Consider the following 13,612-nt stretch of genomic DNA (forward strand, 5'->3'; position numbering starts at 1 on the left):
ACCTGTATCTAGTTTGCTCCCTAATATCGGCTACACCTCATATTTGCTGACTGTGTGATGAATGGAATTTTATTTTCTATTGAATTTTAAAATTTTTCATCAGATAAAATTGTACTTTAGTTACCAATATGTTTATACAAATATTTACTGGAATAATCCCTTCCTGGATTCTTTTTTGATTTAACCATAAGATAAAACAAATAATTCTCCCAATAAAAATAGCTGCCAAACAGAAGCACACAAAAAAATAACAATTTAAAACTTATAAGAGTTTTATTTTCATAACAAAATTTTTGTCTTTCAGTAAACATTACTTACATAAATATCAATTAAATACTAACGTTTTAAAAAACAGTATTCACGTAAAACATGACTCGAAAATGAACAGGGGTTGCCACCGTAAAACAATATGAACAGTTCAGTCATTTTCTGGACAAACTGTATGACACTAACTACGTCACAGTTATCAAGAGAACATTTGAAAATAAAAAAAAAGGCTTGTACAGTAAATTTAACAAATGAAAGCTGTTCATTCAATAATCTTAAACTCCAGTCTCAGAAAACAGTCCACAATACTGTTTGAAAAGTACAGTAGTATAACCCTAGCAATGTTGTAACACCTTACATGTGTACTACTAAAAACATGGCTTAGCAACCAAACAATATGCAGCCCACAACAAAGACTGGGAACAAGCAACAGCAAATTTTGATATTTCTGACGTACATTTAATGGCAGAACAGGCTTTCTGATACTTAGAGTCAATTATGAGAGGTTTAAGATTCTTGCTCGCTGAAGATAATTAAAAAATCTAAAAGCTATGGTTGCAATTATATACAAGAAAAATTTTAAAATGTTGCTAAATTAAGCAAAGCCACACTAGAAAATGTCATGATCGTGCTAGAATGATACAAATTCCACATTAATTTCAAATTCTTACACTGATGCAGTTTTCATTCTAACTTTGGTGGAGACAAGGCTCATCTTAGCCTAACCTACAAATAAGATACTTATAACACATGCAAACATTATGCAATTTATACAAAACCTGATAAACAAAACTCTAAAAATAATTGTTGGATTTTGTACCCTGGAGAAAAAAAGCACCAAGATAAAGAGCAGCACTACTAGTTCATGCTGAAACCACAATAGCATGATGGGTGCGAAGCGACAGCAAAAATATAGCCTTATCGTGAACATTTTGTTTTTACTCACTTGACAAACAAATGCAAAGAATCATATATACAATGTTTCTTGTCATTACACACACACCAAACCCATGGCAGCCATCAATGTTTACTGGATTTTCTTCAATTAACAGGTTTAATTTATATTCAACATTGATTTGGATGCACTTCAAAGATTTCACAGATATATTTAGTAAACAAATTTTATCATCATAACATTAAAAAATATATAAGAGTAATAATAGTAGTATCAGTGCACCAGTCTAACCATCTTTTGAAAACAAAACTGACTTATTTCAGTAAAATGAGTGATGCAATAGAAATAGAAAATTTTGTCTTATTGGCAAGACTGATGCTTAGTCAAAAAATTACTTACAACCACATCCTGTTAATGTGACTCCAGCATCAGAATCCGAATTTGCAATTACTATTATTGTTTTTCTATTTACGTGTAGTTAAAAATGAGGTAACCGCAGCCCCCCCAACATCAAGAATACTTTGCATGAGAAAAAACTTCCTCTGGGTTACTCTTGAGAGATGGAGAACATTGAAGTATAATATCATTAAAGATGAAACATTATACATTTATTGTACTATGATCCAACTTCAGGGCTTTTAATGAAGGTATTAAGCTGCCAGTTTTTACAATAAGCATTATATATATCCTCAATTCCTTAACAGAAAGTATAAGATACAAATCCAATTCAAAACAAACACAAATAGTTTTTTTTAAAAAACAGGATTACAATTGAAAATGCAGACGACATATAAATGAGAATACTTCAAGCATTTTGCTACACTTGCTAACAAAATCATACTTTTTCTAATTTACAGAAACATTTCATTACTGCGAAGCTCTGACTAACTAGCATTAAGACCCAAATGCATTTACATATCAATACATTACAATGAGTATGTGGTTAAGTGACCAGTAACTAAGTAGGTATATGTACAAAATAAAAAATGGGTGCGTGTACTTAGGTACGCACGAGAGAAGTTATACTTCTTTGGCATCCTTAAAAAATAGTTTTTAATTGCATGCAAATAATTCTCCATGGTAGCGTTAAATGTTTAACGCAACCTTGTGGAAGTCGCATTAGAAGTATAACTTCAAAATGAACACACAATTCAAGCACGTATATATATTTTAACCGAAGATGGAAAAATTCTATTGCATTAAAAAAAAAATGCACATGAACTCAAGTATTCAAGCTAGAGGTGGGTTGCAGAGTATCAATCTGCTACTTTGTAACTGACACATGCCTGTATCTGGAACTGCAAACAAGTACACTATTCAAATATCAAGTACTTTAGTATCAGTTTAGAATTTGCCTGGAACAACACCATGGCCAATGTGCACTGAACCCTATCGCAGATGACAGTCAATTGGGCGGAGCTTGTGAAAGGGGAGGGAGGGGCACGACGAATAAGGGATAAAGAAGGGAAAGAATGTAGGGGTGGAAGCGCAGGGGAAGGCGCTGAAGGAGAGGCGCAGAGCGAAATTGTTACGAGTCTTTTGTTTATTGTCCCACATCAAAGTGCACAGTGCGTGCTTCTTCCGAAGACTAAAGACTAGTTAGTACGCTAATAGCGATACAAGACCAAGGACACTGGTTCTAGATCCATCATCCTTAGGTGATAGATATGTGGATCTACAATCTAGGGAGCAAAGCTTAAACACCGTCTCGTTCAATAATAAAACTAATGAAATTTTAATATTATAAAGTACATTAATAAAAGATATAACATTTATATTTGTGCACCAAACAGCTATGAAAATGCAATAAATTCTCAGTTGACCCTAATAACAGATGTAATCAACATACGGACTTTCATTTTTCGAAAACAATTAGTAACTAGTGTTTTCATACATTAAAAGATTACGATTTTATCAAAAATTAAAAAAAAAAAAAAAAAAAAAACAACAGAGAGGTACATTAGTGAGCATACTTACTGTATCAATAGACATTTGAGTTACATCAGGCAGATAGCAGTGCCAATATCGATAAAAAAAACAAACACTTTGCAAGTTCAGTCACTATTTAACAAATAAGTATTGCATTATTTTCTTAACTTACACGTTTGATGTTCGGGAACATCGGCCAGGCACAATAAGTCAAGTTCAGTCACTATTTACAATATTCCTTATTGGCATTTAGAAAAACAAGTTTCTTGACTTATTTGCTTGATGTTCAGGAACGTCGATCACACAATAATTCCAGTTTTTGAGAACAATCGTTCACAAGGAACAGAGGTAGCAACTGTAGCAAACCTCTCTAGGACTACTCTCTTGAGATGTGGGTAGTTGTACGAGTGTCGACTCCACCATTTTAACGGATCTTCATGACGTTCCAACAATGGTTCTTCAATGTATCGCTGCACTTCAACAATGGCTCTAGACTGATAAGTACCAGCAGGTTTAAATTCAGCTGCTTGTTTTCGAACTGAGTCCAAAGTGAAAATTTTCTCTGGGGTTCCTGAGATTTGTTTCTCTTTTGATCCTAGACCTAAATGAGTTTCAGATTCAGATTCTTGTAATTTGTTTGCCAACAGATTTATAACCATCTTCTTTGCTTTCTCTGCTGAGTTAGTGTTAGAAAACCCAACACTTTTGTACCTAGGGTCAAGAAAGGTAGCAAGTAACAGTGTGTTACTGTTCTCTAAATCTCCTAGACGAGTACGAATGCCTTCGCTGATTACAAATACTACTCTTTGAATTTCTGTTGGTAGTTCTGTTGTCATCATCTCTGCATAAATAGGTACTTTCAAGGCCTTTGGTTAGGATAATGACTGAAGATGCTGAGATGTAGTTTTCCCCGTTCATTATGTTAGTCACCTCTTCTAGTGGCTTGAGAAAATCTTGTAGTTTCGCAGCTAAATTCCATTCTTCAGTACTGAGCATTGGAATATCTATTTATAAGAGCGAGTGCTGAATGTATTGGATTCTCTAGTTCTACGAACCTTTCCACCATGTAAAATGTGGAATTCCATCACATCACTGATCAGTTTCTTGGGTTGATAGCCCATGTGTGTTTGAAGCTCCATTAATTTTTTTGTTGATGTTGCACTGAGTTTGAAATGCTGGACGATTGCCTTAGTTTTCTAAATAAGGTCTCACAATTTAAGCAACCCATCTTTAGCTATCAAGTTGATCGTGTGTGCATAACACCCGAAATGCCTCCATTTCAATTCGTCTTTTATAGCTTTCTGTATGTTCGCTGCATTGTCAGAAACACAGAGTAAAATTTTGTTTTCTAACCCCCATTCTTTTGCTACATGACTCAGTTCCTTGACTAAGTGAGCACTGCTGTGGTACTCCGAAAATGAACAACAATTTAACACCAAAGAAATCAATCTGAAATTGCAGTCTATGAAATGACATGTCACTGCCATGAAACTTTCAGTATTAACAGAAGTCCAACAATCTGTTGTTAGTGTGACAGAACTAATTTCAGTGGTTGTTAATATTTCTTGAATGCTATTGTACACAGTTTCATAAGCAGCTGGTAACAATGTGTTTGTTATAATTTTCCTACTTGGCAATGTATACGACGAATTTAGTGTATAAAGAAATCCTCGAAACCCTTCGTCCTCAACAACTGAGAACGGTTGAAAACCTACAGTAAATAAATTTAACAGTTGGTCATCAATTTTCTTCTCAACAGAAACAGAAAGTTTTCTTACAACAAAATCACTTACTTTACAGTCATGCACATTGGTTCTTTCCAACACAGCTTGTTTGGGAACCGACGAACTGCTTGTAGAAGGAATTCCTATATCTGGCCGAATCTTTTTTTGGCTGAGGTACGGTGTCGTATTTGCGATGTCTGGATCATCGCTCCTACTTCTGGACAGTGATAAGTGATGTTAAACTATCTTGATTCTGATCAGGTAACTGTACAGTTGGATGTTTACGTTTCAAATGTTTCTTCAGATTAGTCGATGATGATTTATAACTCAGTTTTTGTTTACACAAATTACACTTAGCAAACTCATTATTTTCCGTGAAAAAATTCCATACAAATGAAGTCTTTTTCCTGCACTTATCCATTCCTTATTTCACTATAAAGATACTAACTACAAAGCACGACAGCCCGCAACAATGTACGTGGTAATACACGGCCAGGACAAACTGCAGTGAATGTTAAACTGATTGATACTGGCTGTATTGCCTTGTTATCATGCCGTCTGATATAACTGTCTTACCAGGCGCACATGATATTCGAGAAGGTATCTGAAATATATTTTTTATAGTTATTTAACAAAATTAATGCTTGGCCTTACATGCCAAATTTAATTTTTTTCTGTATTTGTAATGAAATGAGAAGTAAAGTGTGTAAATTATGATAACACTTTTTTTCTGTCTATATTTTTGTGACTTGTAAAGAAGTGTCGGAAATAATAGGAAATATGGATTTAACTATCAGGCGGGCATGAGCATAACAGAGGTAGAGAATTACCTGGCGTGATAAATAATGTATCAGATTTTCCTTACGGTCGTACGGTCTGCGCACACGGAGCTTTTTTTTTTTACTATTGGAGAGAAGTAAGAACAGGGAGGGGAAGTTGGGAGTGAGAAATACTCTAACGTCGGAAAGGGGGGAATGAAGTATGACAAGGGAGGAAGGCGGGAGGGGGGGGGGGGGGGGGCGCTGCAGATTACGAAAGGCGTGGAAAGAGAAAACTGATACCTTTTTACGCAGGTGATGACGGCACGGAGGATGTGTAACCTGTAACGAGAATGCTGATACCTTGTAGCTTCTTGGGACCGCTACTGCTGTAGCTGATACAGATCAGCTACTTGTAACCAGTACATTACTGTATCAGTAACTGGTTGGAACAGATACCGAAAATTGCTGTAACAACCCACCTCTATGCTTGGTTACAACATACAAAATAACAAAAATAAATAATTCAAAATTTAGAAGCAAACAGGAAAAAAATATTGCAAAATACAAATAAGCATAACCTACAGAGGAAAGGAAATACATACTGAAATGTTAACTACAGGATATACAAAACAGAATTTTTTTCCTACAAAGCATTTATTTTTACTTGGCATCATTACAGTCTTGCAAGGGAGACAGGCAGAAAACCAAAAGAAATGGATCATAAAAATTTTCCGAAGGCTATATACAAAAATGGGGACCATAAAAATGCATAAATGCACAAATTGTGCAATATTTGTGTCTAATAAGAAGGTTTTAAACAGCTTTGAAACATCAAAATTAAGCTCGTTCACTGTATAAACTACACACTAACCTCTCCCAACATTTATAACTCAGTTTCACATAGTACAGCCCACTCATTACATCACATTGCAAATTTCACACAGCTAGGATATCACATTTTCGGGTTGTCATAATTTCCTTAAAAACCACATCTGCCATAAAAAAAAATGCTTTTTGTACAGCTAACAAAAATTATGAACAAAATCACACTATTGATTGTTAACAGACTCCAGTGGCAACCCTGCAATATTTTTTCCTTCTTCAAATTTTCCGACCAGAAATTCTGCAATTCTAAAATATAACCCAAAAACCCCAAGAAGCTCTGTTTGCAAAACTTTTATTACAATAGCTATACACTGTACCTTCATCAGTTCGGGCTGTCCTTGGAGTCACCTATCGCAGTGGCCACAGGCACAAACAGTAAATAAACATTACAAGGATTTTTTGTTCAAATTTCTAACATTTTTTGCCATTAACATTGAAAACATTCTTTATATATATATATTAAAAAAAGGGTCAAAACATGCAAACATTTTTAAGTGTTTCTATTAAATGTAAACAAACCCCTTAACATATGAAATTTAACAAAGTAGAAGTTTGTGATCACAGTTTCAAAATAAATCATTTCCTATTCTGTAGTGTGTTAGGCATGGGCAAGCATTCACAATTATATGTTTATCGGATTACGTTTGGCATCACCTCGGAATAAATCTGAATTTGAAAATAAACAAAAATATTTTCTCACCACTTCAAACAGTATTTAAAATGATACTTTCTTGCTGTAAATGAGACCCCACAACATGACAAATGTACTGCCACAATTAGTGAACTTGGGCGAGATCGAGTCCTTTCTCCTTTGTTACTCAAACCAAAATGTGAACACACTTCATGAAATCATGAAATGTTATCTACACATGTTACTGCTACCAACTGGGCAGAAGATAGGATAAAGGCATTGAGTAAATAACCACAATGTTAAAATAGTTGCAAGAAACCCACTAAAATTTTCCTCAATTCCCTTTACTTATTTTTTTTTTTTATTGTTCTGGTTGGAGTAATTAGATCAGCATGAGCATGAGTTTGCAAAAAGAAGAAACACCCAAACGTTTCTATGTTCCAATACATATTAAATTGCGCATAAGATAGCTCCCTGACCAAAAAATTAGACTTTTTAATTTTTTTTAAATGTCTCAATGCTGGAAAAGCAATATCTTCTAGGGTTAAATTTTGAATTATTTTTAGTTTTAGCAAGTGATAGACAGACAACACACACATTTCCCACGTAAGAAATGCCTCGATGGTATAACTTCACACATATTGCATTTATCTTTATCTTGGGAAACTGTAGGTTGACGCTTGCGGAAGAAAATATTCACACCAGGATGGCTTATTTGTCTAGAGCTGTATTGGTTTTGATGGCAATCACACATTCTTCACCACATGACTTCAAAACGGTACACTAGAAAAAGAAATGGATACATTTGAAAATATAACATTTAAAAAACCAAACATAATCAACCAAATGCAAACCTAAAATTTATCAATAAAACAATTACCACTGCCAATACACAGCTCTATGTGTGTATAAGAGAGAGGAGAAAAAAGAACAAGGAGAGGATGAGGGGAGACAGGCAAGGATGTGAAGAGAAAGGAGAGAGAAGAGAACAGAAGAGAAAGAGAAACACATACACTTATCCTAACAATATAATTTTACAAAGTGGAAAAAACTATTATTGGTAAACTTACCAGTAATTCTTTCCCAGCATCGTAATCTGCACGTAATTGCTGTCCCAATTCACCTTCTGGTATTTTTAAATCTTCGCGGAGATCACCATTGTCTGCCATCAAGCACAAGTACCCGTCGTCTGAAATATCGGTCAACTGAAAAACATTTTCAAAAATGGGATTTAGTAGAAACTTTTGGGGTGATTAACAAATTATGTTTTACAACTTCTTAAAAGTTAACTAATGAATATAGGTAGGTGAGCTTTCAAATTTAACACATCAATCAATGCTGGAAGAGCTCTAGCTCTCTACCAAATTTATAGTTTGGGCACTACTTAATACAGTCAAACCTCTATCTATCGAACTCGCATGTATCGATTGTCAGAGTTTATCATATACTTTCTACGGTCCCGGCAAAATTGCCATACAACTAAGGTTAAAAAAGTCCGCTTGTACCGATGTTCGAATTATTACTTTGTTCGCATTGATCGTACAATATATGTGGTCCCGTCACTATAAATTATAATTTAGGTGATCGTTTAACCATTAAGATTTTGCAGAAATAACCATTTCCTAGAAAGAAACCGTCATAAAAACAGTAACGATAGTATACATAAGTAGTAAAAATCACCTTAGATCTGCAGCCATTTTATAATAGCAACGAGTGAACTGTCAACAAACAGTAGATGGCTAACATTGGTGCCATTATTCCGTTAAATTGATTCGTCACGAAACGTTGCCACACTATCGACTTGTATTTATTTACGAAAACATTTTATACCGTACGTATATAAAATCACTTCAAGAATAAACATGTCCCTTATTACGACAGCATTGAGACGTCTCGTTTATAAGGTACAAAGAAACCAATATGGCGTCCGCTGTGGCGTTGAAAATTTATTGATTCCTGTGCAGCATCGTGAACGCATTTCTGTAGGCCGGTATTTCACTGTTCGGGCATGCTATCCTAATCTATGGCACATGTTACTTCCTCATTCTGATCAGTGTTTCCTATACATGTGCGTGAATGTTGACTTAATGAGGGCCGGTTTTATGACCCCCGGCTAAAATTTAACCGCAGGCTAGCTCTTATTTAGGTTTTATGACTCCCAGTTACCGGCTAACCTAGCGGGTGGATGAACCGGCCGCTAGCTGCTTAACCGGAGGCTAAGCGACAGAAAATAAAATAGCGATGTATCAGGCGAGGTTAGTTGTTGATAGTGATGACTATTTGAGGAATTCTATTGAATATTTGCAGGATGCGATGGAATAATTTATTACTAAATATAAAATGCTTCGCCGTATTCGTCAAAGTTTTATTAAAAATTACATGCAAGTGTAGTCACGCTTTTCGATTCTCGTCGAGTCGTATATTATTATTTGACTTTAATTGATCAAGAAGTACATAAACGTATGCAAAGTATATAAACTTAAATGTTCCTGCTTAAGAATATGTGTAAATTAGTGCATTTTAAAATTGCAAAACGAAGGTTATTATTACCTATAAAATGTGTGTTTTCGTGGAAGTTGTATATGTGAATTTTTATTCGTAATACAGTGGACATATGCCGGGAATGAAATACACTTCATACGACTTCAGACGTGGTTCTAATTCAATGAATACAATTGAATGTGAAAATAAATGTTACCCAATTATCCCTTCCCTATCTTACAAACCTTTAGGTACTTATTATCTACCTGGCATGCAAGTGCAAAACGAAAACAGCAATGGAATTATTCTGTTTCCCGTATCGAAGTTTATCCCTTGATCCTATCGGCATGACCCTTTATATGCTGGTCTTATTTTACATTAAACTTGCTGTTTTAATTTAGAATGTTGAAAAATCCTGTACATAACACAAAATACCTAACATATTACGACACAACCAAATTAGGTCAGGTCTCGTAAAAATTTATTTCTTTAGTATACATTTTACAATCATAATTATTTCATCAACGAATATGTCTAGGATCTCTCGACCTACTAAATTAAAACAGCAAGCATCATATACCACAAACTAATTCCATCAGGATTGGATTAATTTGGATACGTGATACGAAACTATTAGTACAAAAATGAAACCTACATCAGTGAAATGAAAATCGAATTTTTTTTTCCCGAAACAGGGTCTATATTATTTGATTATGAAATAAATTTATGAAAGAAATAAGTGGTCTCTAGCAAAAATGTCTTATCCCTATTTATTTGTTTGTATAGAATTACTTCGTTAGTTTTGGCTTAATATATAACCTAACAAAATCATGAGTTTAAATACAAGTGTAAAGTTGAAAACACACGGTTTTGAATCTTAAATTGTAATTTTATGGTTTAATACAAAGCAGGTTTGACGTTGAAGTAGTTTTTGGTTAATTTAATTATATCTGTTGCAAGATAAATTTGGCGGCATATTTCTTTACTGCAGCTGTAAACATTACGATTCACAATACAAACAAACAGCTGACTAACATTCTACCAGAAAAAAACTGTCTCGCAACAAAAGTTACCAAATTATGGTTTATTTTATTACCAACACACCCATTATTACACCACACGCTTCGTCAGGTTCCGGTTAGCCAACCACAGGCTAAGTATGGGTCATAATATACCTCTTGTTCGTTAACCAGAGGCTAGCCTAACCTGAGGGCTGGCTAACCTAAAGATTTAGCCGGGGGTCATAAAACCGGCCCTAAAAAGTGCAAAAGTGAGGTCAACATTTTAGAGCTATTAAAATGTCTCGGCATAGTAAACAGGTTAGAAAACTTGATGAACAAATTAGGATTATTAAAGAAATTGAAATTGAATTGTAGGTATTGTGCATAGGCTATGTTTTTTTTAAGTGTAAATTGAATTATGTAAAATGCTTCCATTTTTTTCAATTGATTAAACTTAATGACAAGTAACTGATGATATATTTTTGACTCTAATTTTGAGGTTGAAATATTTTTTTTCAAAATCTAAGAGTGAAGTCCACACCTATTGAATGTCTGCATCTACTGAATTTTTTTGTTGGTCCCCTGAAAAACGATAAATAGAGGTTTGACTACTACATTTCAACATTAAAAATAATCCTTTTTGAAATTTTTTAATATAAGGAAAATAATTAAATTTATACTAATCTATAACAAACATGACAAATTATTATGTGAAAATTTTTCATGGCAACTACAAAATAATCTTAGCTTTGTGTTTCTTCTCACAAAGCATGACTAAGTATTTATTTGATAAACGATCTCACTTTGCAGATAAGGTATGAAATTATATATTACCACTTATTCTAAAGACTAAAACCACAATTTAAAAAACTACTTAAATTAATACCAATTCTAACAAAAAAAAAATTGTTACTGACTCGTGCTATCCTTTCAATTATGTAGACAATATAGAATTAAAATTTATACAGGCTACGTGGCATATTAGAAAACAAAACACTAACAATTTTCATAGGGCCAAAGAAGATATTTACATCCATCAATTAGGAAATATCATTCTAATGCAATATGATAAAAATTAAATAAGCTTTTGCACCAACTTTCATAATTGAAGCAATTTCTTGGAGTATTTTGATCTATTTAGTCAGACCTTTGTTTCCTGTAGTTAAAATCCGCAGCTCAAGCGACTGTAGCATGACCGTTATATAGTATTCACTGCCAAGTTCTGATCCAATAGATTAACCTACACTTAAATACAACATTTTAAAGCTAAATAAATATATGACAACATGTTGTATATGATTTTCACATAGACCCATTACATTTATGTGAATTGTAATAAATTTGAACCCCTCTCCCCAATCATATCTTTATTGACATACCTATACCACATCAACATAGCTTAGCAAAATGATTTTTTATATCTATAACGGTTGATTATTTTGGTTGCATTTCTGAGAGTTTTCCGTAATAATTACTTTACCAGAATGCACTTTGCGGAGAGCTGCAATAAGCTATAATTTAGGACCATTTATCGGTATGACACACAAGGTTTGTAACAAACTTTTGGTATTTACTTACATTGTTTGACTACCACTATACCAAATTCCAAATTTGAACAATTTTTTATTTAAAACAATTATTTCTTGAAATAAAAATGCGTTTTTACAGAATTGGAAAATACAAACTACATATAATTGATAAAAGCAGATTTGTTAATCTTCCACCCATTCAAGTACAAAGACTACTGAATCCCTTTAAACACAATTTGCGTGAAACATTTTTAAGATAGTTTAAAATCAAAATCCATTTGTAAAAGGCTTTGTCTGGTATATGTTAACTCGAGATGCAGTGTATTTTAAAGTTCGATTTGATTTACCCCTTGGATGTATCATTTAACTCAGCTTATTAAAGAAAATAAGAAAAGACAAATGTTTTGGAAATGAAACTCGTAAAAATTACAATCGTGCAACCTAGAAAGTAAAATAATTAGGGCTGGGCCGATGCAGATCACAATAATCGGCCGATTTTAACATATTGGCATCAATCTCCAAATTACATACCCATCACCAAACGCTGATCATTACATACTAAATCAAAATTAATAAATACTGAATTAAGCTTAAAAATGCAAAGTTGTATGTTTCAAATTTACTTAAAAAATAACTAAATAAGGTAGGCCTACAATCACGTATCAACAAAAACACAAATTTACAGTACAGTAGAACCTCGATGATAATTCCTGTTTCATACATTTTCCCGTGTCATACGCTGATTAGGTAATTTTTTGTCCCGCCGAAAGTATTATATTTACAATGGATTATTTTCCCGGAACATACACTAATAAAATATTTAATTTCCCGTTTCATACGGTTTTAACGAAGCAGAAAAGTCCCAAAATTCACAAATGTTTTTTTATTCCTCCTTATAAACAACGTTCAAATGCTTTTATTTTCAAAAACGTCCATTGTTTACCCTTGCAAACGTAAGAAAATAACTTTACTGCGATATATATATGGATAGCATAGGGAAGAGTGTGCACTTGGCTAGTAGCATCTATGGTCAGCACCGAAGCGAGACTAGTGGCGTAAACTAGCAATGATTATGAAAACGGTGCATGCTCTTTACCAAGGCATGGATCTTATATTTTGTGCATTTATTTATCTTTGAACTGGTACCTGTTTTTCTAAAGTTAAAATTTTATTGAAAATGGTTCTGTTGCTTAAAGTTGTTTGTAAAAACAAACATTTCTGATATTTTTTTCCAATAAATATCCTATATTTTTTCTTTATTTCTAATTTAGGCTTGGTGACGTTTCCTATCTCCCCCCCCCCCCCCCCCCAAGAAAGGACTTTATAACAATCTGTAGGCCACTGTTTCTCATTTCAGTTTTACTTGATTATGTACTGTATTTTACATTTCTGGTCGTTTTATTGTATGTATATACAGAGCTGCCAACCTCAAATCACACCCATCAGTAATGGCAATTAGGTATATGAAAAAAGTACGCGTAAATCATGCACGATAAATTTTTCCTGGGG

General features: G+C 33.7%; 1 protein-coding gene across 3 annotated transcripts in view; it reads right to left on the reverse strand.

Annotated features, from left to right (window-relative positions):
* Positions 1-254: 254 nt before the first annotated feature.
* The window catches only part of LOC134542729 (eukaryotic translation initiation factor 5A), a 48,247-nt gene continuing 34,889 nt past the window's right edge, over positions 255-13,612 (reverse strand). For all 3 annotated transcript variants that reach the window (XM_063387221.1, XM_063387222.1, XM_063387223.1), the window contains exons 4-5: positions 8,163-8,297; positions 255-7,875 (exon numbers count right to left, since the gene is read on the reverse strand). In XM_063387221.1, coding sequence (XP_063243291.1) covers positions 7,804-7,875; positions 8,163-8,297 — 207 coding nt within the window. In that variant the 3' untranslated portion in view covers positions 255-7,803. The remainder of the gene's footprint in view (positions 7,876-8,162; positions 8,298-13,612) is intronic.

This window comes from Bacillus rossius (genome assembly GCF_032445375.1).
Source record: "Bacillus rossius redtenbacheri isolate Brsri chromosome 9 unlocalized genomic scaffold, Brsri_v3 Brsri_v3_scf9_1, whole genome shotgun sequence".
NCBI classification, from domain to species: domain Eukaryota; kingdom Metazoa; phylum Arthropoda; class Insecta; order Phasmatodea; family Bacillidae; genus Bacillus; species Bacillus rossius.